We start from the raw sequence: 26,193 nt of genomic DNA, 5'->3' as shown, positions 1-26,193 counted from the left end.
AGAAGCATATTTAGTTTCTTTAAAAAAAATAACCACCAGTCAGGAAGATACAGACAGCTGAAGAGGTATGCTTAGATATGTCGAAAAACAGATTTTTTTTTTACATTGAATTAAGTATAAAGATTATGGCTATAGATTGCAGGAAAAAGGAAAAATGCAAAAATCTCCAACTTGAGGACGGGGGCCTACCCCCACCCCCCGTCACCCCCCTCAGGAACGCACCCCCAGCCACCATCTCATACTTTGTCACCCATCAGATTTTTGTTTTGGGTGCATGACGTCCCCTGTATGTGATCGCATACATGCAAGGTTTGAAATTATAATGTTTTAGTCAAATATTATATATGATTGTGCTTCTTCCGTTAAATTGGCAGTCTACAAATTATATGTAATTATGTCCTGACCATCCACTCAAGAAAAAAAATCAGCACATGGCTGAATCAAGTTGAAGATCCCTGCTCTAAACTCTAGGGTCAGTGGATTCCATTTTGGGTCCCTTACCTTGACCTCTTCCTCAATCAGCCTCTTCAGCTCCTCCACCTGCTGGGTGAAGGCCTGTTTTCCTCTGGTCAGCTGAGACACCAGGGCCTCCTTCTCCTCCAGCTGGCGGCCAAACTCACCTGCAGGGATAGAGAGATATCTTGTTAATGACGTCTCTGTTTTCTAAGATGGAAAATGTATTTTAATGTATCATAGGGAATGTTGTTCGGTGGTGAATAGTACAATAGAAACTATGTGGACCAGTGGAGGCTCCTCAGAAGAGGAACGGGAGGATCATCCTCCTCAGTGAAATTACATTGACTTCAATACAAAACCAAGGAGGCTCATGGTTCTTACCCCCTTCCAGAGACTTACACAGTAATAATGACGACATACTGCAACCTATCATAGCTCTTGCAGCATGAACTGACATGTTGTCCACTCAATCAAAGGACCAGAGAATGAATCTAGTACAGAAAGCATATGCTACATCTAGGTAGCACTGCAGTGCATAAAATGTGGTGAGTAGTTGACTCAAAGAGAGAGAAAGAACATAGTTTAACATATTAAACTGCTTGCTGACTGTACTGCATTATTGTAGCGGGTTTACTAAAGCGTTAGTTACAGTAGCTACGTTGACTAGCTATGACGTTAGCTAATATGGTGACATCGATGTAGGCTCTGTGTAGCGGTTAGTGGTTATGCTATGATGTTTTTTTTTTGCCTGATCACAGATAGCTGATGTGTTTGCACTGAAGTCCAGAAGGGAAAAGGTGAGACGAGGAGAGCACGTAGATGCGAGAAGGAATTATACAACGAGCAAAATGATCATGCTGTTTGTATGTGGCTTCTATGAAAGTGAACTGTGTTTGCGTGTGATCAGGGTATTCATTCCGTCTAATCTGTTGAAAACCTTTCTTAAACGGAAGCAAATGGAACAAAATTTGGATAAACATACCTGTCCAATAGAAACTCTTGTTTGCAACTGTTGGACTATTGATTACAACCTAAATCAGCTAGATGCAGGCAAGAGTGTGCAAGGCGGTATTGAATGTGTCAGGGTCTCTCACCTCGATTACTCAAATTTTTCTCTCGGCCTGTGCACATACATTGTAAACTGTCATTCATAGGCTAGGTTGTAGCAATCTCATGATGGGTATATGGAACATTTTGAGCATCATGTAGTACTCTAAACCTATCGATGTTAAATTGAACTGGGTGAATCGAATATGAAGGAGTCATCCAATATGCTGTAATAGAAATAAGGCCAAGCTCCTAAAAGAAATGACAGTCCTCCTTCATCTTAAACATCACCGACCGGCACTAATGTGGACTATGGACATAAATCCCCAACACATTTTATTGTGTTCTACTGAAGTAAAGCATTAGTTTGTTGTTCATTGCTGATGGTACCATTTTCTGTCAGGAGTCTGGCCCTCTGTCCGCTGATGTCGTTGACCTGGCGAACATTCTCATCATTCTTAGTCTTGAGCTCACTCAGCTGGTCCTCAAGAGTACGGCACATCTTCTCCAGATTGCCCTGTTAGTGAAGCACGTTCCATCATTACTTTATATATGGGACTCCTGTCAACTTTTGTTCACTTGAATGGTAATGTAGTTGACCCTCCTCAACACTGCTTTACCAAAACATTACTACTCACCTTAGCCTTGGCGACGGCCTCCATGTTGCTAGAGAGGTCATCAATCTCCATCTTGTATTCGCTCTTCTCCTTCTCCAGCTTCTGCTTGACGCGCTGCAGGTTGTCGATCTGCTCCCCGAGCTCAGCCACACTATCGGCCTGCTTCTTGCGCAGAGCGGCGGCTGTGGCCTCATGCTGCAGGGTGGACTCTTCAAGATCACGACGCAGCTTCTGGAACTCAGCCTCACGCTTCTTGTTCATCTCAATCTGAGCAGCAGTGGCGCCTCCGGCCTCCTCCAGCCTCTCGCTGATTTCCTCAAGTTCCCTGGAGAGATCAGCCCTCTGCTTCTCAACCTTAGCCCTGGCAGCACGCTCAGCCTCAATTTCCTCCTCCAGCTCCTCAATACGGGCCTAGAACAGGGGGCAGGAGCAGGGGGAATGAATACTACAATACAGTTGAAACAATCGAACCTCACAAAGTAATAATAGTATGTATATTTTGCATTAATGTGTTAATACAAAGACAGTTAATATTTTCAGTAGAGTGTCCAATGCAGGAACCAAACTACCATTTTGAAGCACCGTCTTTACAACGGTAAAAAACACTAGCAAGAAGCACCATCTTCCAACTTTTTCAGCCATCAGAATCTACCGGGAAAATGTGTGCTACCAGAATAATGTTTTTCATGTCTGTGTTTTTTTTGTTCTGGAGCTTTGTACCTGGGTGAGTCTGGAGCTTAGATCCCTAGATGTACTATACCTGGAGTTCCTTGATCTTCTTCTGCAGCTGAGCTCCCAGAGACTGCTCATCCTCAATCTTGCTGAGGAGCTGGGTGGTCTCAAACTCCTTCCTGAGAAACACAAATTCGCCAATTACAGAGTTAGTTTTGGTTCGATAGTGTAAAGGGAGAGTATTATACCATTCACATTGCTTTTAAAGGGATACTTCAGCATTTTGACAATGAAGCCCTGTATCTACTTCCCCAGAGTCAGATGAACTTGTGGATACCATTTTTATGTCTCTGCATCCAGTATGAAGGCAGTTAGAAGTAGTTTTGCGAGCCAATGCTTACTAGCATGCTAGCAGTTACCATAGAATTCCAGTCATTGCGCTAACAGTTAGCAACTTCAAACTGCATGCAGAGACATAAAAATGGCATTCACGAGTTCATCTGGCTCTGGGGAAGTAGATAAAGGGCTTCCAAAATCCGGAAGTATTCCTTTAATTAAGAATCACATGTATACGCTGATTCGCAATTACAATAATTAGCCAAAAACAACCATTATAGCGGATAATACTTTAGTCATTTGTTTGTGTTTACTTCTTGATTTTCTCATCAGCTTGCTGCTTGTCATTCTCCAGGTCCATTATGGACTCCTGGGCCAGTTTCAGATCTCCTTCCAGCTTTCTCTTGGCTCTCTCAAGATCCATACGGAGCTTCTTCTCTTGCTCCAGCGAACCCTCAAGCTAGAAGATAAAAACACATATATTGTTCAAATCTAAATAACTGAAGATAATATCATCTTACATGCTATCATGGCCAAAATGTAAAACCCCACTCACGTCGTCCACTTGCTGTTCCAGCTTGGTCTTGGCCTTGGTCAGAGTGTTGACTTTGTCCTCCTCTGCCTGCAGGTCATCCAGTGTCTGCTGGTGGGCCTCTTGGAGGGCTTTCTTCTCCTTGGTCAGCTTGGCAACACTCTCATCCATAGACGCCATCTCCTCTGTCAGGTTTTTAACCTGTAAATGGCCACAACATAATTACTTCACTATAAAGGGGGAGATTTAGTTTGTTATATTATTGCATTCATTTAATTTAGATTAGAACTGCATCAACAACTACTGTACTATAGATTCAACACTAAATGGCAGTGTTCACCATGCCAGTGTACTGAATGGAAGTCATAAATAGGGGGAGCAGTACATGCAATGAATGTTGGGGAGTACAACGTAACTGAAATTCCACTATTGTTTCTTCATTTTTCCTGCACCCCCAGTACAACTTGAATTCCATTTCTGTTAAGCTATGTTTTGAGTTGATTATTGTTTAGATTATTGTTTGGTTAGACTGTCTATGGTAAGACACAAGACCTTGTTTTCAGTGGCGTGCTTCTCCTTCTCCACTTTGGCCAGGGTGAGCTCCAGGTCATCAATGTCCTTCTTCAGCTCAGAGCACTCATCCTCCAGCTTCCTCTTCTTGGCAGTCAACTCAGCATTGATCTCCTCCTCATCCTCCAGCCTCTCGGTCGTCTCTTTGAGTTTGGCCTCCAGCTGGATCTTGCTCTTGATGAGCCCCTCACACCTTTCCTCAGCATCGTTCAGACTCTCTCCTTCCTGATTTCAGAACAGGAGAAAATATCAGCGGCCTAACTTTGTGTATGAAATATAGACTTAATTTATTCAAATAGGTCAGACCAAATCATGAAATATATAAATAACATGGGCAATAACAGTGTTCGTGTGTCTGTGTGTTTTGTGTGTGTAAATGTGCCCTTATGAAGGTCGTTTCTGACTCACAGATGCGACTTGGAGTGCCAGATCATTCTTCTCCTGCATCAGGGCCACCAATTTCTCCTCCATTTGCTTCTTTGTAGACAGAGCCTTGGCCAGGTCTGCTGTCATCTTCTCATAGTTCTCCTTCATGTTGGCCAGCTCCTTCTCAGTCTCAGCACTCTGCAGCAGAGGCTTGATCTTGAAGTACAACTTCATCCATGGCCAGGTTTTCACATTCATGAATGAGCGGATGTTGTACTGGATGGTAAAGATGGAATCTCTGGTCAAACAGAAAGTATAGAGTGGCATGGTGAGTGACATCCCACTGGGCACAGACGTCAGTTCAACATCTAGTTTTGATTTACATTTGGTTGAGTTGTCAACTAACGTGAATTCAACGTGAAATCAGCAAAACATTTCACCATGTTTTAAGTTAAAAGTTGGGTGAAAAAAATCTGAAATTCCCTAAGGTTGATGATATTTTTGAAATCCACGGTTTTTTCAATATCATCACATTGAATTTTCTGGTTGAAATGACGTAGATGTAACGTGATTCAACAAGTTTTTTGCCTATTGGGATGCTTAAAAAAGCGACATTCTTGGAGTCGAAGAACAACAAAACCTCTGCCCCTTTTTGTTTACAGCTGAGGAATCGGTGTAGGGAAATGTAACCCCTCTCATAGACAGCTCTCTAGATGCAACAACTGACAGTCATGCTAAGCTCATGAGGAATTGTCTATTCTTCAAGAATGAATGGATAAATATCACAAATTTATATGTGTCACGTCCTGACCATATACTTAGGTTTTTTTGTATTATATTTGGTCAGGACGTGGCAGTTATGTTTGGTTATGGTATAGTGGGGTTGTGAGTGTTGGGGTAGGTTCTAGGTTAGGTATTTCTATGTGGAGTTTAGTGAGTGTATGTTTGTTTGGTTAATTGGGGTTGGGACTCTCAGTTGAAGGCAGGTGTTGTCTATCTGCCTTTGATTGAGAGTCCCATATAGTGGGGTGTGTTTGTTTGATTTTTGTGGGTAATTGTAATTTTGCACTGGTTTCGTTTCACCTGTGAAACTGTCACCTTTCTCCTCTGAGTGTTTATTTTGTTTTGTCGTTTCCATCTAAAATAAATATGATGTGGAACAGTCAACCTGCTGCGTGTTGGTCATCGAGTGATTTCGACATATCTTCCGATGAGGGAGAATACGAGGAACGTGACAGAATTACCCACCTACAACGGACCAAGCAGCAGAGGAAGGAGCAGCACAAGGAGAGGCACCAGGAGAAAAGCTATCTGGAGTCATGGACTTGGGAGGAAATCCTGGACGGGAAAGGACCATGGACTCAAGCTGGCGATTATCGCCGCCCACAGTGGGAGATCGAGGCGGCGAGAGCTGAGAGGCGCTGGTATGAGGAGAGGGAGCGCAACGGACACGGGAGGCAGCCCCACAATTTTTTTGGGGGGGGCACACGGGGAGATTGGCGGAGTCAGGTGGTAGACCTAAGCCAACTCCCCGTGCTTACCGGAAGCAGCGTGGTACTGGTAAGACACCGTGTTATGCTGTGGAGCGCACGGTGTCCCCAGTGCGCGTTCAAAGCCCGGTGCGCTACATACCAGCCCCCCGCAAGTGCCATGCGAGTGCAGGCATCGAGCCAGGGCGGATGGTGCCAGCTCAGCGCGTCTGGTCTCCAGTGCGCCTCCTCGGTCCAGGTTATCCTGCGCCGGCGTTGCGCACTGTGTCTCCAGAGCGCTGGGAGGGTCCAGTTCGCCCAATGCCTGCTCTCCGCCCGTGCCGGGCCAAAGTGGGCATTCAGCCTGGAGTGTGGGTAAAGAGTGTCCGTACCAGAACTCCAGTGCTCCCCCACAGCCCGGTTTATCCTGTGCCTCCTCCTCGGACCAGGCCTTCAGTGGGTCTCCCCAGCCTGGTGAGTCCTGTGCCACCTCCCAGGACCAGGCCTTCAGTGGGTCTCCCCAGCCTGGTGAGTCCTGTGCCACCTCCCAGGACCAGGCCTTCAGTGGGTCTCCCCATCCTGGTTCATCCTGTGCCACCTCCCAGGACCAGGCCTTCAGTGGGTCTCCCCATCCTGGTTCATCCTGTGCCACCTCCCAGGACCAGGCCTCCAGTGGGTCTCCCCATCCTGGTCCGTCCTGTGCCACCTCCTCGGACCAGGCCTCCAGTGGGTCTCCCCATCCTGGTTCATCCTGTGCCACCTCCCAGGACCAGGCCTCCAGTGGGTCTCCCCATCCTGGTTCGTCCTGTGCCACCTCCCAGGACCAGGCCTCCAGTGGGTCTCCCCATCCTGGTCCGTCCTGTGCCACCTCCTCGGACCAGGCCTCCAGTGGGTCTCCCCAGCCTGGTGCGTCCTGTGCCACCTCCCAGGACCAGGCCTTCAGTGGGTCTCCCCAGCCTGGTGAGTCCTGTGCCTGTGCCCAGGGCCAGGCATCCATCATGTCTCCCCAGCCTGGTGAATCCTGGGTCAGGGCCGTCGGAGGATCCGACACCGGGGTGCGGCCCAGAGGATCCGACACCGGGGTGCGGACCAGAGTATCCGACAACCTCTTGCGACCCGGGACTGAGGGGAGCTGCCTGTGACCCAGAACCGGGTGAGTCTGGTCACAATTCTAAAATAAAGTTGATTAACTATGACTGTGATGATTCTGCCTACAACCCAGAACCGAAGGAGTCTGCTTACAGCTTGGGACCGACGGAGTCGGCCCACGAACCAGAACCAAAGAAGTCTGCCTACTGTCCTAAGCCCAACAGGTCTGTCTACGGTCTGTTGGACAGTAGGCCAGAACCGGAGCCACCTCCAATAGAGGTGGGTTGGGGAGGGGGGTGTAGCACTGTGCCGTCGTTGACGGCAGCCACCCTCCCTTCCCTCCCTTTAGTTAGGAGGTTAATTGTGTGTTGTTTTTTTTGTTTTGTTTTTTTCTGTTGGTTTTGTGCATTCAGTGTATGCACCTTTAGGGGGTAATGTCACGTCCTGACCATATACTTAGGTTTTTTGTATTATATTTGGTCAGGACGTGGCAGTTATGTTTGGTTATGGTATAGTGGGGTTGTGAGTGTTGGGGTAGGTTCTAGGTTAGGTATTTCTATGTGGAGTTTAGTGAGTGTATGTTTGTTTGGTTAATTGGGGTTGGGACTCTCAGTTGAAGGCAGGTGTTGTCTATCTGCCTTTGATTGAGAGTCCCATATAGTGGGGTGTGTTTGTTTGATTTTTGTGGGTAATTGTAATTTTGCACTGGTTTCGTTTCACCTGTGAAACTGTCACCTTTCTCCTCTGAGTGTTTATTTTGTTTTGTCGTTTCCATCTAAAATAAATATGATGTGGAACAGTCAACCTGCTGCGTGTTGGTCATCGAGTGATTTCGACATATCTTCCGATGAGGGAGAATACGAGGAACGTGACAATATGACAGTTGAACAGCCAAATCCCAAACTGCAGCTATAAAGCCAGAAACCTTAGTTGCTACATCCATTTCTGGACTAAATGAATTAACCCAAAAGCTTTAGTTGACCATTATAAGACGTACTTTCTCATTCTGAACAGCTCACAGCATATACAGTATGTAATCATAATGCATTAGATACAGCTGGGTGACAGAAAGCTTTGCCAAGATGTCTACTATTCCTCACCTCCTCTCCATCATCTTGCTAAACTCTCTCCTCATGAGGAATCCACGACTGAGAGCCTGGACCATGCCGACCAGAGTGGCCAGCTTCTCATCTCTCATCTCCTCCAGGACACCCAGCAGACCGGCTTTGAAGAACACCTGAGACACATGGTCAATGGAACCACAGATGGTGACAGATAGAAAGGATTGAATGAAAAGAGGGGAACAACACCACTAGAATTATTTAAACAACATTAACTTTGCAACAGTTACAAACATACCATGGGATATGTTGTTTCTAAGTTGTTAGTTATTGTACAGTTGTAGATTAATAATGTACACAGATACAGATATCTGCAACCATACCAATGTAACACAATGCACACGAAAATGAGTTTAGTTTCTCTTCTATACTTGTCATGCATGAATTTGAAGAAAAACACTACAATGTTTTTCCACCTTGTCCATTAGTTAACTGAAGAAGATAGAAGAAAATAATGGATATACCAACTGAAAAGATTTTAAATTATCATTGAAGTAGTTTTTCGACAGGAAGTGCCCGTGCTCAGGTCTGTTCAACGCTGGTCCGAACAATCGGATTCCACGGTTCAAGATTGCTTTGATCACGTGGACCAGGATATGTTCCGCATAGCGTCGGACAATAACATTGATGAATACGCTGATTCGGTGAGCAAGTTTTTTAGCAAGTGCCCACTCCGTCTATTAAAACATTCCCCAACCAGAAACCGTGGATTGATGGCAGCATTCATGCAAAACTGAAAGCGCGAACCACTGCTTTTAATCAGGGCAAGGTGCCCAGAAACATGACCGAATACAAACAGCGTAGCTATTCCCTCCGCAAGGCAATCAAACAAGCTAAGCGTCGGTATAGAGACAAAGTAGAGTCGCAATTCAACGGCTCAGACACGAGAGGTATGTGGCAGGGTCTACAGTCAATCACGGACTACAAAAGGAAAACCAGCCCCGTCGCGGACCACGATGTCTTGCTCCCAGACAAAATAAACAACTTCTTTGCTCGCTTTGAGGACAACACATTGCCACTGACACGGCCCGCTACCTAAAACCTGCAGGCTCTCCTTCACTGCAGCCAACTTGAGTAAAACATTTAAACGTGTTAACCCTCGCAAGGCTGCCGGCCCAGACGGCATCGGCAGCTGCGTCCTCAGAGCATGCGCAGACCAGCTGGCTGGTGTGTTTACGGATATATTCAATCAATCCTTATCCCAGTCTGCTGTTCCCACATGCTTCAAGAGGGCCACCATTGTTCCTGTTCCCAAGAAAGCTAAGGTAACTGAGCTAAATGACTACCACCCCGTAGCACTCACTTCCATCATCATCAAGTGCTTTGAGAGACTAGTCAAGGACCATATCACCTCCACCCTACCTCCACACTACCTGACACCCTAGACCCACTCCAATTTGCTTACCGCCCCAATAGGTCCACAGACGACGCAATCGCAATCACACTGCACACTGCCCTAACCCATCTGGACAAGAGGAATACCTATGTAAGAATGCTGTTCATCGACTACAGCTCAGCATTTAACACCATAGTACCCTCCAAACTCGTCATTAACCTCGAGACCCTGGGTCTCGACCCCGCCCTGTGCAACTGGGTCCTGGACTTCCTGACGGGCCGCCCCCAGGTGGTGAGGGTAGGTAACAACATCTCCACCCCGCTGATCCTCAACACTGTGGCCCCACAAGGGTGCGTTCTCAGCCCTCTCCTGTACTCCCTGTTCACCCATGACTGCGTGGCCATGCACACCTCCAACTCAATCATCAAGTTTGCAGATGACACTACAGTGGTAGGCTTGATTACCAACAACGACGAGACGGCCTACAGGGAGGAGGTGAGGGCCCTCGGAGTGTGGTGTCAGGAAAATAACCTCACACTCAATGTCAACAAAACAAAGGAGATGATCGTGGACTTCAGGAAACAGCAGAGGGAGCAGCCCCCTATCCACATCGACGGGACAGTAGTGGAGAAGGTGGAAAGTTTTAAGTTCCTCGGCATATACATCACAGACAAACTGAAATGGTCCACCCACACAGACAGCGTGGTGAAGAAGGCGCACCAGCGCCTCTTCAACCTCAGGAGGCTGAAGAAATTCGGCTTGTCACCAAAAACACTCACAAACCTTTACAGATGCACAATCGAGAGCATCCTGTTGGGCTGTATCACCGCCTGGTACGGCAACTGCTCCGCCCACAACCGCAAGGCTCTCCAGAGGGTAGTGAGGTCTGCACAACGCATCACCGGAGGCAAACTACCTGCCCTCCAGGACACCTACACCACCCGATATCACAGGAAGGCCAAAAAGATCATCAAGGACAACAACCACCCGAGCCACTGCCTGTTCACCCCGCTGTCATCCAGAAGGCGAGGTCAGTACAGGTGCATCAAAGCGGAGACCGAGAGACTGAAAAACAGCTTCTATCTCAAGGCCATCAGACTGTTAAACAGCCATCACTAACATTAAGTGGCTGCTGCCAACATACTGACTCATCTCTAGCCACTTTAATAATGAAAAGTTGATGTACTAAATGTATCACTAGCCACTTTAAACAATGGCACTTTATATCATGTTTACATACCCTACATTACTCATCTCACACTCTATACCATCTACTGCATCTTGCCTATGCCGTTCGGCCATCGCTCATTCATGTATTTTTGTGTACATATTCTTATTCATTCCTTTACACTTGTGTGTGTAAGGTAGTTGTTGTGAAATTGTTAGGTTAGATTAGTTGTTAGATAATACTGCATGGTCGGAACTAGAAGCACAAGCATTTCGCTACACTCGCATTAACATCTGCTAACCATGTGCATGTGACAAATAAAATGTGATTTGATTAATTTGATTTGACTAACCTTGGTGTGTCCAAACTTGTAATCCTCGTGATTCACATCAATGGACCCAAGCAGCTTCTCAGAAGCCTTCTTGTTGTCCATGAACTGGCCCTCAGGGATGACACTGGCATTCAGTACTTTGTACCTGAATGAGGAGAAATGTGTAATATATGTCAAGTTGTTTTTGTTTGGTTATATTACGTAAAAGGTCAGCCTATTCTGATGCTGGGAAAACCCTTGGAGCAGATATGTCTGTGGTTGTGTATGTATGTGTGTGTGTGTGTGTGTGTGTGTGTGTGTGTGTGTGTGTGTGTGTGTGTGTGTGTGTGTGTGTGTGTGTCTGTGTCTGTGTATGTGTATGTGTGTGCATGTACCTCTGCTTGAAATCAGCATAGATGATTCTGCTGGGGAAGCCCTTTCTGCAGATCCTGATACCCTCCAGTACACCATTACACCTGAGCTGGTGGATAACCAGGAAGTTCTCCATCAGACCTGGTAAAACAAACCAAGTCTATTTTGATACTAATAAACAGGTTAAAGATTGGGATTGTTAAGGTTACTGATACTGTACTGATAAGATGACATATTTAACTCAATATTTCTTGTACCTGGAGTCTTTGACTCGTTGGGGATCAGGCAGCGCACAAAGTGAGGATGAGTGCTCCTCAAGTTGGTCATCAGCTTATGTAAGTTCTCCTGTAGGAGGGTTACAAACCATTTTCTCAGACCTACTGTAATTTATGATAATTGCACCTTTTGAAGGACTAAATATGCAGATTTCAAAAGCTCACCCTGAACTGGGAGGACACAGTCTGCATGGAACCACCCTTCTTCTTGCCTCCTTTCTTGGTTGTATCTGTTAAAATGGGGAAAGTAAAAGATAACTAGAAAAGTACATTTCCTAGAGGGGGTGGATTAAAAAAAATAATAAAAATAGTATGTAAGAAATCTAGAGTCTTGTTTTCAGCAAGCACACTAATTATAAACCGGAGAATTTCTGGTTAACTTCACACTTATCTAGAGGCAAATGCTGCCAATGAGATTGTGTTGAGTAACACCTATTGTATGTGTACAATATTAAATAACCCAGTAATAAACCCTGAGAAATGGTGATATATTCGAAGACTTTAAAGAAAATTGTAACTAGTGCTAAATTAAATCATTTGACGTGATGCTAGTCTTACCCTCAGGTGGGGCAGCAGGATACAGGGCAGCCAAGATTTTGACTCCTGACTTCCCGTACAGTTGACAAACTGAGTCGTTCAGGGGGTCCTTGTTCTTCTCCAGCCACCCAGTGATGTTGTAGTCCACAGTACCGGCGTAATGCACCAGGGAGAAGTGGGCCTCTGCCTTGCCTTTGGCAGGCTTGGGCTTCTCAAACGCCTGTGTTTTGCCAAGATGCTGGGAGTACAGCTTGTCCTTGAAGGTAGTGTCTGAAGACTTGGGGAACATGCACTCCTCTTCAAGGATGGAGAAGATGCCCAATGGCTTTATGAAAGAGATGTATATCAAATGAGTGATATTAACATTTAGGATCGCATTAATTCCTTTAGTAAACATGCTACAATAGGATTATATTCATTTAGAGGCACATAATAGGAAACATATTGAGTTTTCAACAGTCAGATGTGTTGTGCCACTGTGATAATGTCTCACACAGCGATCCCTATTAGCTTTGCTGTTGCAGTCTATTATATTCCTCACACAGACAGTTTACCTTCTCAATAAGCTCAATGCAGGCAGCCAAATCCATGCCGAAGTCAATGAAGGCCCAGACGATTCCCTCCTTCTTGTACTCCTCTTGCTCCAGGACGAACATGGTGTGGTTGAAAAACTGTTGCAGTTTCTCATTGGTGAAGTTGATGCACAGCTGCTCCATGCTGTTGTACTGTTGATGGAGTTTTAAAAGGGATAATTTCATCATACAAGGCTGTAATCAATCTGAATCACAACTAATTGTCTTGTTCTGGTCTCATACTCACATCAAAGATCTCAAACCCGGCAATGTCAAGCACACCGATATAGAACTGCCTTGGATTCTTGGTGTCCAACATCTCATTGATACGGATGACCATCCACAAGAACATCCTCTCATAGATAGACTTGGCCAGAGCCATGACTGAGTTATTAACCTGCAATGATAATACCCCAAATTAATACATGAGATATTGACCATGTCCAGTGATAAGGTGATGATACATTTGGGAAAACAACAACACTATTAAAAAAAAAGCAATGCACTCTCCCCAAAATTATTCCGGTCCACAGATAATGGTAAATGCTTTGTTTGGCTTTGTTTGGCCTTACCTGAGGCACAGTCTGTCCCTTGGTCACATACTCATTGCCAACCTTCACTCTGGGGTAGCACAGAGCCTTCAACATCTCAGCTGAGTTCAGGCCCAGCAGGTAGCCGATTTTATCAGCCACTGAAGAGGAAAAAAACAACAGATTCAAGCACACAAGATCGCTTTTTTATGATGTCAAACTGGCAAAATAGTTTGCATAACTTCTTTGTGGGTTAGGTTTTGATTCACCCACATCCATCATTTCAAATCATTTGTGGAGGTTGTGATTTGTTCTCCAAAAATGATCTCCTGCCTGACTTTCATGTGGCACTGTCTGTCTTAGGTGTTCTATTTCTATGTTGGAGACTGAGAATGGGACTAATGCTCTACATATTGTATATCTATGAGTGGGACTCACCCTCTGTGCCGTCTGGCTCGGCCTGCTCCTCACGCTGCTTCTGCTTGAATTTCAAGTTGCCATGGTGCACTACAGCTCCTGTCAGCTTGTAGATGCCAATCTTCTCATCATTAGTGAAGCCCAGGATTGTAATGGCATCCTGGCATTAAAGAGGAAGTACAACAGTGATGAACTGAACGGTACTTCGCTCAGTTACACTACAGTTCTGTTCTACTTACTGCAGAACAAATGGGATGGATAGATTTGACTCTTGGCCAACACATTAGTAGATGGCAACACAAAAGGAGTTTTACTCAGTTCCACAGGGCACTTAGTGGTGCTCTCTTGTGGATGTCTTAAATGTATGTGCCTCAAGGCAAAGTGTGAAGGCATGAAGAGTTAATTTACGTTCATGCTTAACTAACACAAGGCATTTAGAATCAAACATAAAACACATGAAAATTCTCAGCTGCCACCAAGTTGGAATTGTACAGCACATTCAGTGTGTTTCGTGGCCTTACCCATTCCCTATCTAGAGTTTGGTTAACCCTTTGTTTGACTTACATCTGTGGCATCCAGCTCTTCCTTGTCGTCAATGCTGGCCACAGCGATCTGACCCTGGCTGCACATGGGGAAGTCGTAGGGGTTGGTGGTGATGAGTGCCATTTCTGTGGGCAACGAAGAACAGCTTGTCAGTTAAATCTCTTAGAATTCTGCTGTCCTACCGTTACAGTATCTCTCCCTCCTTTACTTAACAGATGGACTCAGTAATACATGTAGTATATAATAAAAAGCATCAAAAGAGGGGACTGAGACTTGTGGACTAGTGCATCACAGTGCATTACTTTATAGATATTTCCCAAAGACCTGACCCATGTCTAGATGCCTTGTTACCTTGGATGTAATGATTGTAATAGCATTGTTAGTGCGGGCTATGAATATTTTTAATAAGTTCCACAGATGGGGGTGGGAATAATTTCCCATGAACCTCTACTTTTCCGTACCAACTATCTCAGGTTTGTGGCCTGTCATCATCTGGAAGAAGATGTGGTAGCCTCTCTCATCGGGCAGCTGGAAGGACACTCTGGACTTCTCCAGCAGGTCTGAGGTTGAAAGAGAGAAAGATTATAATATTAGATTCAATTTGATGATATGATCTCCCAAAAAAAATCTGTGTGAATTTAGGAAAGCATTGAGAAATAATCAAAACCAACTCACAGGTCTCAATGTCAGCTTTAGCCAGTTTACCACCTTGGAAGTGAATCCTGATGAATTTACCCTATAGTAGAGCATGGGGGTTAAAAATAGGTCAACAAATTAATCTAAACTTTTACTTTGATAGACCAATTTAAATGTTACAGGTTGTTGGACATCTATTCATATAACAATAGGGAACTACTTATTTACATTTTCCCAATATAAGGTAACTTCCACAGTATGCCCTTCATACTTACAAAGCGAGACGAGTTGTCGTTCCTCACTGTCTTGGCATTACCGTAAGCCTCCAGCAGAGGGTTAGCTGCAATGATCTGATCCTCAAGAGACCCCTGATTGAGACAAACACAAGTTGCTCAGAAACTGGTAAAGCACATTTTTCTCGAATTATCACTTTTCTTGAAACACGATTCAACCAAACTGAAATAAAAAGGCAAACATAAGAACAACCTACCTGCATTTTGCTGGGGTCTACTTCCTTCTTCTTCTCTCCACCAGACACTGCAATGGTGGCGAAGTACTGGATGACACGCTTGGTGTTGACAGTCTTTCCTGCACCGGATTCTCCACTGGTTTGTATGACAGAGAATGAGGGGTTTTAGTTACATGTTTGAGTCTCAGATTGGCTTTCACCAAGAAATAGCATAGAAAAATAAACTGTTAACCTGTTTTCTGATACAAGTCTTTAACAAATACTCCTTCTCATCAGCTCATTCATACACATAGCCTAATGCTCTAATCCATTCATAATGTCATGTATTTCATCACACCAAGTGACCCAACTTATTACAATAGAAACACTTTCTCAAGTGACATTTTAGTAAACAACTTACGTAATCAGGACGGACTGGTTCTCCTTATCTGGAACCAAAAACATATTGCTTATCATACTCAAAACATTATGGGGACATTATTTCATTCATAGAATCATCATGAATTTCAATTTGGAACATTTTCCATTCAAGGGTAGTGAAATGAGATATTACCAGCAAACTGTTCTAACCTAGACTAGAAAACAGTAGATACTTCTCTAAAGCATATTTTAATATCCATCCATCCTTCATCCATCCATCCAACCATCCATCCTTCATCCATCCAACCATGCATTCCTCCATCCATCCATGACAGCTCGTACCAATCAGCATGAACTGAAAGGCGTTGTCAGAGACGGAGAAGATATGGGGTGGAGCCTCCATTCTCTTCTTCCCTCTGTAGGCGTTTACAACCTCTGCGTCGTACACTGGGAGCCACTTGTAGGGGTTCACCGTGGCACAGAACAGCCCAGAGTAGGTCTGGATGAAATAATAATTAAATTAGGGGATTAGTAAAGTCAGATTGACATTTACCTGGATTTATGTGAGGATGTGGGTGTACTTTGGTATACTGATGTGGGTCTACTGTATTGATATGTTTTGGTTTCTACCATTCATTTATGTGTAGTACTGTATGTGTGTATTTATTATGTTCATGTATGTGTGTGTTTGTATGTGCAGGTGTCTTACATAGATCATCCATGCTGCATAACGCTCTTTGAGGTTATACAACACAGAGGCTTCATTCAGGTAGGTCATCATGGCCATGTCCTCAATCTTGTCGTACTTAGGGGGGTTCATCTCGTAGATGTCTGCATCTTTGAACTCTTTTCCTTCCTGAAACAGTCAGACATATAGATTACACGCAGATCAAACTGGACAGGACTGAATGCTTTTTGCTCATTAAATACAAGTTGAATCTTTAAAAAATTGTACATCCACATTTAATCCAACTACTTAGTTATCACCCTCTGACACATAACTGGTGATTTTTGACTAGTCAATAACAAAAATTATTTTCAATTTTTAAATCGCTGTGTTAAAGATGATGTGTTTGAAGGTTATATTCTGCTTACAAAAAACAAGAAATCCTTCATAATATTTATTTTGTTAAAGATTTTATATTGAAATGTTGATGATTTTTCCAGAAATTGAGTAATTACACAAACTTTAATACTTTTCAGATCAGACTTACCTCCTTAGTGCCGTCAGGTTTCGTGACTGTCACAGTACACTTCCCATCGGCCCTGGCAGTGATCAGACCCTTAAGGTAGAGCTCCACCTTGTCTGCCACATAGCAGGAGTTCTTTGAATCAAAGGGTGCGGCTTGTGCCTCCATCCTCTCCTTCTCAGACTTACGAAGGTATATGGCAGCCTTGCCGTAGATTTGCATCTCCGCGTCCGTACTCATGGTGACGGATAACTAGGAAAGAGATGAAACAAGGAACATGATTTACTCTGTGGTGCTTCCTCCCCAGTCAACAGAGTTAGGTGAGCGGTATCGCTCACAGAATATTCTCATCAGTTTTTATGTGAAGACTCAAACCATGTCTTACCTTCTTTTTCCCCTCCTACAGATGAATGTGTACTTCTTGGAGGACCCTGTGAAACATGAGAGTGTTGTGAAAACACACAAGTCTAAACCAGTGGAAGCTGCTGAGGGGAGGAGGGCTCATAGTAATTACTGGAGCGTAGCAAATGGAATGGCATCAAACACCTGGAAACCATGTGTTTTATGTATTTGATAGCATTCCACCTTTTCCTCTCCAGTCATTACCACGAGCCCATCCTCCCCAATTAAGGTACCACCATCCTCCTGTGGTCCAAAGCCTCATCATCTAGTCTACAAAGGACTAGAAAGCATTTATCTCAATCATTACAGCCATGTCCAATTCAACTACAGGTGCAACTTGTGACTTTCATTTTCCTAGGGGCAACTCACTTTATTTTTATTAAAATGAATACCACTGAAAACCCAGTTACATTTTAGACCACCCCCTCAATTTACAAACAACACCATAAATGAAAGTTACAGATTTAAAGTAAAAACAAATATACCATTGTAAACCAATCCCATTTGATTGCATATTGTCAAATTTTACATACAAGAGACATGCAGAATTAAATTCAAACAGTGCAGTTAGCTACTGCTTCAGATGGTTAGTGCAAAGATGAGACAAACGTAAAAATCTAAGGAGGTGGAGAGGTCTTACCACAGAGGAAGAAGGTATCTGACTTATGGATGCTGGGGCCTCAGCCTCCTTATATCTGGTTGGAAGTGCTAACCAAGCAAAAGTTAATTATGGACCACTCTGGGAAAGGAAATGAATTGGATGAGAGACCTCTGTGTGTCTGTGTCTCACTAGCACCTCCCACTTGCAGGAGCACCACACTCCCATGACATTATTTTTTAATGTCATATTTATCTCTGAAGCAAGATTTGATTACTAATAGTTATAACAATATCAAAAGTTTGATTTATCAAATTGATTCCAGTATTACTTCCACTGACCCTCAAATACTGTAATGGGGTGAGTCCATGTTGCCAAACCAACACTAAAATAGTTTTCATTAAACCTAATCAGGCCTTATTTAGTTCCATTTTAGTGGCATTAATCCTCATCAACAACTTTATATACATGTTCACCTATTATTTATATTATTTAGCTTGTAAACACATCTGTACTGTCTCCTCACCTCATGCTTGTGATGGAGTTGGCCGTTACCTTGTGCTTTGCTTAGTTTGATTTATCATCCTGGTGGAACCATATTAAATTAATATTTAAAAGCTAGAACGAAAACATTTCTATATCAGCTTATAAAGCTTTTAAATCTAATGTGTAGTTTTTATCTACAGTATGACATATTGAAGATGCTGGAGGCGCTTTTATTAGTCTCACATTTCAGTTGGCTAAAACGGTCCAGTAGGATTCTTATGACTTACATAACACCATACCAGTATTTCAATAATCTTATCCCACTCATATTGCTGACAGCGATATAGCTGCCTCAAACTTTTATAACACTCTGAAGTTCACCGCTTAGCAGCTGGGCTTCAATAAAACTGATATCAAATGAATAGGGAATAGTTACAATAAAGTAACAGATTCCTTTTCATTTACATTACATTTCAATCAATCCTTTACATAACAGTTTTTATAACTTTTAGAAAGGACAGCTCTAGCCACTTGTAGAGAGAAATAATTTTTTAAGCAGTTGAGCAAGTTCTTTTATCAAGTCAGGCATTTCACATTCTTCAATGTTGATCACATCTTTTCTGATTTCAAACCTTTGCATTCAAATTGTTGTTTAAATGCTATTTGTGTATAATATGGTGCAGCTAAATTAATGTTCAATAGGGTGAAACCTTACAGAACGTTCAGATAGAAATGTATTGTCAAGAACAGATAGAACTGTCTGTCAGGTAGAACAGGGAATCGTGTCAGCTCTATTCAATGCATTTCTATCAGCAATGTTCAGAACATATCACCTCACTGAATACACCCTGTTTGTTCAGGTTCAGTGTCCATCCAGCACATCAGTACAAGAAGCCCCATAGGGGGGAGCTGCTGGATACACTAGATGAACAGGGTGACCATCTGGAAGGACCCTATCAAGGACTTTTCATTTCTTGGACTGTGCTCTCGTCTTCACTTCAGCCAAGGTTTATTGTTTGACATATCTGCCAACACCGCCAAATTCTGGCACAGATGCCACTGTTATTAGACAAGATATTTACTTGACGTGTTTGTAGGTTGAGAGAACATTCACACCATGCAGACTAAACGTTTATGATATTAAGTTATTTTAATGTGCAAAAATGGAATACGTACACCTGCAGGGCCGGCTCCAAGTGTAAGTGACCAATGTGGTTGCTCAGGGGGCTCCAGGGGTTGCTAGGGGGATTCAGTCAGGGTCTCAACTTACTGTTAAGAGTTACAATAGTGTAATAAGGTGCAAGTTATAAATGTGATTGTGCATCAGCAGTTTTTCTCTTGTTATGTCAGTTACTGACAATCACTCAACTATACATGTCCGATAACATTTTTTTGATTGGTAAGTTAGTCTAGCCAGCTATCTAAACTTGTAATAATCATGGCCAAATACCGACCTGGCATGTGGGGCACGTGCCGAGGACCCCTGAACTCCAGGGGGGCCCCTATTGATTTTGTTAAACAATCTCACTCAGATATCATTAACATGGCATAAGTCATGGCAAAATGTTTCGAATTGCAAGACATTTGTTTAAAAGAGCAAAAAAGTATCTCTCAGCTTTAAAACTGCAACATTTCTCTACATGTCGTTCAGTACAAACCATTCCGCAACGTAGCAAACGATCAAGCGAACTGAACGCAACTCATGTGTTTAAATGTTTGTTGAATAGTTGGGAGTTAGAGGTCAGCAAGGAAAGACCTGTTTGTTTTTATTGTTTTATTGCAGCCAATAGCGACAGTCAGATGTGATGTGAACAGGCAAAAGCGGTGAGGGAGGAGCGCCCTTCTCAAATCTAACAGTAATCTGCGCCCCTCGGTCATGTTGTCAACAAGGCAACGTGATTCTCTTTTCCATAAAATTTGTTTGAGTTTTCAAACTAGTTTTCATTGGGAAGGCAGATAAAGCCTTTTTTTGTATGTAAAAACACAGAATTGTACTCATCACTCCACGTGCTTAATTCATTCACTTTTGTTTTGAGACGACTTCGCTGTCGGACAAAATGGGGAACCTGGCTCACACCCGGGAGGCAGCCTGGTTCCAAAATGAATGCAATAGACACTAACCCCTTTGACCCGGGGCATGCAGTGGACATTAATGAATAGAACTCCCTCACTGGTAGTTTGACCAATCTTTTTAAGAGCTGATCTGATTGGTCAAAATACCAATGATTGAAAAAAAAATCTGTCTAAATGCCTGTCTAAATGCAGCCTAACATACTGAATCGGATTTCAAGTAATTAAGGGCAATATTTTTGATAATTTGATTCAGCTGAACCTGCCGTGTTATTGCTGGGGTGGAATAAGAGTCTGCCCACCATGAGGATGGGCTGTCCAGAACAGGAGTTGAAGGCCCCTGATATACTGTTATTAACTGCCAGACGTTATTAAGCAGTTGAGAAAACTATCATTATAAAATGCATTGTACATATTTGACGTATTTTGGCATTGCCTTGGGAGGATAACAACTCTTGATCCAATACATTTCAAGGGTGCTTTAAACGACTCAGTATGTGCTCACAAAGTAGTTTTATCACCACAGACAGGAGTTTGCCTGAGACACCCCAGCGCTTTGGCTCACGTCAGCATTTTATTTACATGATTCAATCCATTCAAATGTCACAGCCAGTAAAAATCTAAATCTGGATATGAAATGTCACATGCTTTGGCATGGATCCACAAAACAACCCAGCTTGGCTAGGTTCATTCAGATCTTATTTTTCAGGTCACATGTCTCTCTGTAAATCTATTATGGTGTCAGCAATGTGACTAATAAGGTCAAAATAATGTGCTGGCCTGTACCGGATCTCTCTGTATTCCATAGTATAGGTTACAGTGACGTGTATTCATGGATGCCAAGGGAAACCAGGCTTCCCCCCCCAAAAAAAAATTCTATACATTTTTTTGTAAACATATAACATAATTTATCTTTCATCTCTCTGTGTTTTCATAATTTTCCTTCAACTTGCAAGAGGCTGAATGTATCTCACCAGAGAAAGCATCCAAGCGAGCAAAACAGCGCCCCTCTGTCTCTGTATGTGTAGGCCTTCTATCTGATGCTGTCTGGTCAAAAAGAGTATGATAATGTTGCGACCCGTAGCATTGAATGCAAGGGGAGCCAGCAAGCATTTGGCCTCCCTTGATATTTTTTTTCATACAATAATAGCCAATCAGCGTTGAGCTAAACTGAGTGAGTTCAAATGTGAATTGTCCTGGCGCACCAAAACAAAGTGTCAACCTTTTAGTTGTCACTGTATGTTGAAGTTGAAATGGTGCTGGAATATTGGAGGGAGGCAGCTCCTGTTTTCTTTGCGACTTGAGGTAACTCTCTGTGGTTCTAAATCAATAGTTGTTTAGTAGTCCAAAAATGTCGGAAAAATGAACTTGCTTGACCGTGCTGTAGGTCATGTAATTGTCTATTACTGTACATGCAATATGCTTTGTCGACTCCACGGGACAGATGTTGCTCTCCGGTTTCATGATTAAACAAAGGTGTGGTTGAATTTATTCTGCCACTGTGTCTTCTTATTGTCTCGGCCTTAGGCCTATATATCACGGTGGCAAGGCATATGAACTAACAGGTTATAGAGCAAACAACGCAATTATCACAACACATTGGTTGTAATATGGCTTTTTGTTCCCGGCTTGGCTTCCCCAGTGATTTTTACCCACACGCCGCTGCTGATAGGTTATGAGGTCTTCACCTTTCAGCATGCAGTGTGAAGTCAATGGAGGGATAAATGTAATATTAATCTAATACATTTACAAGGAGAAACACTTGGATCAAATGGGGAGCTGTTGTGTTTTTCAGCAAGCTGTACAGATCTTTGGACAAACATACTAAATGACATAAATGGCAGTTACAAGATGTCGTCAACAGTTTTACCCTCTGTCAGTGACCTTCTCCAACCATGGCCATGATCCAAAACTGGCTGTCAGAAATACATGCAGCCTAAAGTAGTTTAGGATTGCTTCATGACCCTCCGTCATAGAGATGGTATCAAACCACATCTTCTGAACTGTTCTTGAAACTCCAATTTGATCCCATACTGTCACGATTTCTGCCGAAGTCGGTCCCTCTCCTTGTTCGGGCGACGTTCGGCGGTCGACGTCACCGGCCTTCTAGTCATCGCCGATCCACTTTTCATTTTCCATTTGTTTTGTCTTTCTTTTACACACCTGGTTTCAATTCCCCAATTACATGTTCATTATTTAACCCTCTGTTTTCCCCATGGTTTTTGTGCGATTGTTTTATGTATGTTCGGTCCGTTATTGTGAGCTCGGTATTACGACATGTTATTGGAATATTTGAGGAGAGTTACTTGTGTTACTCATCTCTGCTGTCCTGCGCCTGACTCCTCTGCACCAGCTACACCCAGACCACTACAGAATCACGCACCTCAAAAATGGAGTCAGCAGGAGCAGACAACCCCCCTTTGGTGATCGAGGAGCGCGTCCAGCAGCAGGCGACCATGTTGCAACGTCTCGGCGCCGCCATGAATTGCGTGCTGCAGACGATGGACCGATGGGAGACAGGAGGAGTTCTTCCAGCGCCTCCACCGGCACCACTACAACAGGCACCACTGTTCACCCCTCCTTCACCCGGTCCCAGTGGGATTCGGCTCGCGCTCCCGAGGGAGTATGATGGGACGGCTGCCGGATGCCAGGGGTTCCTACTCCAGCTGGAACTCTACCTGGCGACCGTCCACCAGGCTCCTTTGGGACGTGAGAGCGTGTCCGCCCTCGTCTCCTGTCTCAGGGAAGCCCTGGAGTGGGCCAACGCTGTATGGGGGGAAGGAGAAGTGGTGTTGGACCATTATGCGGAGTTCACCCGCCGCTTTCGGGCAGTTGAGCGAGGGTAGAGCGGCGGGTGAACGTCTGTTCCACCTGAGGCAGGGGCCGCCAGCGTGGGATGGAACGACAGGGCCCTGATCGATCACTACCAGTGCAGTCTGCGCGAGGACGTCCGTTGGGAGTTGGCCTGCAGGGACACCACTCTTATGTTTGACCAGCTGGTGGACCTGTCCATCCGGCTGGATAACCTGCTGGTTACCTGCAGACGTCCGGATCGGGGCCTGTCAGTTCCATCCCCCAGCACCACCGCTCTGACGCCTATGGAGCTGGGAGGTGCTGCGCTTAGGGTGACCGGAGGAGGGGCCGTTCCCTGTACCATCTGTGGCCACAGAGGGCACACTGCTGGTCGGTGCTGGGGAGGTTCCTCTGGGAGTCGAGGAAGCAGGCAGGGCACTCTCGTGTCACCCCAGGTGAGTCGGCACCAGGCTCACCCAGAGCCCCCTGTTACTCACATGTTTTTGTTTATACATTTTCCTGAGTTTTTCCCGCATTCCCAGCATAAGGCGCTTGTAGATTCAGGCGCAGCTGGGAATTTTATTGACAGAGCATTTGCCCATAGTTTAGGGATCCCCATTGTTGCTGTGGATATGTCCTTCCCTGTGCACACCCTAGATAGTCAACCATTAGGGTCAGGGCTAATTAGGGAGGCCACTGCTCCACTGGGCATGGTTACGCATGAGGGTCACAAGGAGAGAATTAGTTTTTTCCTTATTGATTCTCCTGCGTTTCCCGTGGTGCTGGGCCTATCCTGGTTGGCCTGTCATGACCCCACTATTTCGTGGCAACAGAGGGCTCTCAAGGGGTGGTCACGAAGGTGCTCAGGGAGGTGTTTAGGGGTTTCCGTCGGTGCTACTACGGTGGAAAGTCCAGACCAGGTCTCCACCGTGCGCATCCCCTCTGAATATGCCAATTTGGCTCTCGCCTTCTGTAAGAAGAGGGCGACTCAATTACCACCCAATCGACAGGGGGATTGTGCAATAAATCACCTGGTAGACGCAGCACCTCCCAGGAGTCACGTGTATCCCCTGTCACAGGAGGAGATGGCGGCTATGGAAACATATGTCTCTGAATCCCTGGGGCAGGGGTACATTCGGCCCTCCACTTCACTTGCCTCCTCGAGTTTCTTTTTTGTGAAGAAGAAGGATGGAGGTCTGCGCCCTTACATTGACTATCGAGGTATCAACCAAATCACTGTGAGGTACAGCTACCCGCTGCCTCTCATAGCCAGTGCGATAGAGTCAATGCATGGGGCGCGCTTCTTGATAACCTGGTGCGTATCCGGGAGGGGGACGAGTGGAAGACGGCATTTAGTACCACCTCAGGGCACTATGAGTACCTCATCATGCCGTACGGGTTGATGAATGCTCCATCAGTCTTCCAGGCCTTTGTAAACGAGATTTTCCGGGACCTGCACGGGCAGGGTGTAGTGGTGTATATCGACAACATTCTGATATACTCCGCTACACGCGCCGAGCATGTGTCCCTGGTGCGCAGGGTGCTTGGTCGACTGTTGGAGCATGACCTGTACGTCAAGGCTGAGAAATGTCTGTTCTTCCAACAGTCCATCTCCTTCCTAGGGTACCGCATTTCCACTTAAGGGGTGGAGATGGAGAGTGACCGCATTTCAGCCGTGCGTAATTGGCTGGGATAGGAGCCGTGCTCTCTCAGCGCTCAGGTACGCCACCAAAGCTCCGCCCCTGGGCTTTCTTTTCGAAGAAGCTCAGCCCGGTGGAGCAAAACTATGATGTGGGGAACCGGGAGCTGTTGGCTGTTGTCAAGGCTCTGAAGGCGTGGAGACATTGGCTTTAGGGGGCTAAACACCCTTTTCTCATCTGGACTGACCACCGCAATCTGGAGTACATCCGGGCGGCGAGGAGACTGAACCCTCACCAGGCAAGGTGGGCCATGTTCTTTACCCATTTTGTTTTCACCCTGACCTACACACCAGGTTCCCAGAACGCTAAGGCAGACGCACTGTCCCGGATGTATGACACAGAGGAGCGGTCCATAGATCACACTCCCATACTTCCGGCCTCTTGCCTGGTGGCACTGGTGGTGTGGGAGCTGGACGCGGACATCGAGCGGGCGTTACGTACAGAGCCCACTCCCCTCCAGTGTCCAGCTAGGCATCTATACGTTCCGTCTGCTGTCCGTGAGCGTTTGATCTATTGGGCCCACACGTCACCCTCCTCTGGTCATCCTGGCATCGGTTGGACAGTGCGCTGTCTTAGTGGGAAGTACTGGTGGTCCACTTTGGCCAAGGACGTGAGGGTTTATGTTTCATCCTGCTTGGTGTGCGCCCAGTGCAAGGCACCTGCCCAGAGGGAAGTTACATCCCTTACCCGTTCCACAACGGCCGTGGTCGCACCTATCGGTGGACTTCCTCACAGATCTTCCTCCCTCACAGGGTAACACCATGATCCTGGTCGTTGTGGATCGGTTCTCTAAGTCCTGCCGTCTTCTTCCTTTGCCCGGTCTCCCTACGGCCCCACAGACTGCGGAGGCCCTGTTTACACACGTCTTCCGGCACTACGGGGTGCCTGAGGATATAGTGTCTGATCGAGGTCCCCAGTTCATGTCAAGGGTCTGGAGGGCGTTCATGGAACGTCTGGGGGTCTCGGTCAGCCTTACCTCGGGTTTTCACCCCGAGAGTAACAGGCAGGTGGAGAGAGTAAACCAGGATGTGGGTAGGTTTCTGCGGTCTTATTGCCAGGACCGGCCGGGGGAGTGGGCGGCGTTCATCCCCTGGGCAGAGATGGCTCAAAACTCGCTCCGCCACTCCTCCACTCCTCCACTAACCTCTCCCCCT

General features: G+C 45.1%; 1 protein-coding gene across 2 annotated transcripts in view; it reads right to left on the bottom strand.

The window, feature by feature from the left end:
• Positions 1-17,427, bottom strand: part of LOC106593100 (myosin heavy chain, fast skeletal muscle) — a 61,573-nt gene extending 44,146 nt beyond the window's left edge. Inside the window, exons 1-28 of one of the 2 annotated variants that reach the window (XM_045710194.1) lie at positions 17,376-17,427; positions 17,015-17,242; positions 16,510-16,656; positions 16,143-16,299; positions 15,841-15,868; positions 15,462-15,576; positions 15,247-15,339; positions 15,011-15,071; positions 14,797-14,895; positions 14,357-14,460; positions 13,814-13,952; positions 13,418-13,536; positions 13,093-13,242; positions 12,828-12,998; positions 12,295-12,598; positions 11,902-11,966; positions 11,719-11,806; positions 11,485-11,602; positions 11,132-11,255; positions 8,255-8,391; positions 4,639-4,894; positions 4,213-4,455; positions 3,685-3,861; positions 3,443-3,588; positions 2,881-2,971; positions 2,142-2,531; positions 1,894-2,020; positions 502-620 (exon numbers count right to left, since the gene is read on the bottom strand). In XM_045710194.1, coding sequence (XP_045566150.1) covers positions 502-620; positions 1,894-2,020; positions 2,142-2,531; positions 2,881-2,971; positions 3,443-3,588; positions 3,685-3,861; positions 4,213-4,455; positions 4,639-4,894; positions 8,255-8,391; positions 11,132-11,255; positions 11,485-11,602; positions 11,719-11,806; positions 11,902-11,966; positions 12,295-12,598; positions 12,828-12,998; positions 13,093-13,242; positions 13,418-13,536; positions 13,814-13,952; positions 14,357-14,460; positions 14,797-14,895; positions 15,011-15,071; positions 15,247-15,339; positions 15,462-15,576; positions 15,841-15,868; positions 16,143-16,299; positions 16,510-16,656; positions 17,015-17,230 — 3,984 coding nt within the window. In that variant the 5' untranslated portion in view covers positions 17,231-17,242; positions 17,376-17,427. The remainder of the gene's footprint in view (positions 1-501; positions 621-1,893; positions 2,021-2,141; positions 2,532-2,880; positions 2,972-3,442; positions 3,589-3,684; positions 3,862-4,212; positions 4,456-4,638; positions 4,895-8,254; positions 8,392-11,131; positions 11,256-11,484; positions 11,603-11,718; positions 11,807-11,901; positions 11,967-12,294; positions 12,599-12,827; positions 12,999-13,092; positions 13,243-13,417; positions 13,537-13,813; positions 13,953-14,356; positions 14,461-14,796; positions 14,896-15,010; positions 15,072-15,246; positions 15,340-15,461; positions 15,577-15,840; positions 15,869-16,142; positions 16,300-16,509; positions 16,657-17,014; positions 17,243-17,375) is intronic. The other variant, XM_045710192.1, reaches the window with a different exon arrangement.
• Positions 17,428-26,193: the final 8,766 nt, after the last annotated feature.

The sequence above is a fragment of the Salmo salar genome, chromosome ssa02 (genome assembly GCF_905237065.1).
Source record: "Salmo salar chromosome ssa02, Ssal_v3.1, whole genome shotgun sequence".
NCBI lineage: Eukaryota > Metazoa > Chordata > Actinopteri > Salmoniformes > Salmonidae > Salmo > Salmo salar.
This window is presented reverse-complemented; position numbering and strand designations above follow the sequence as displayed.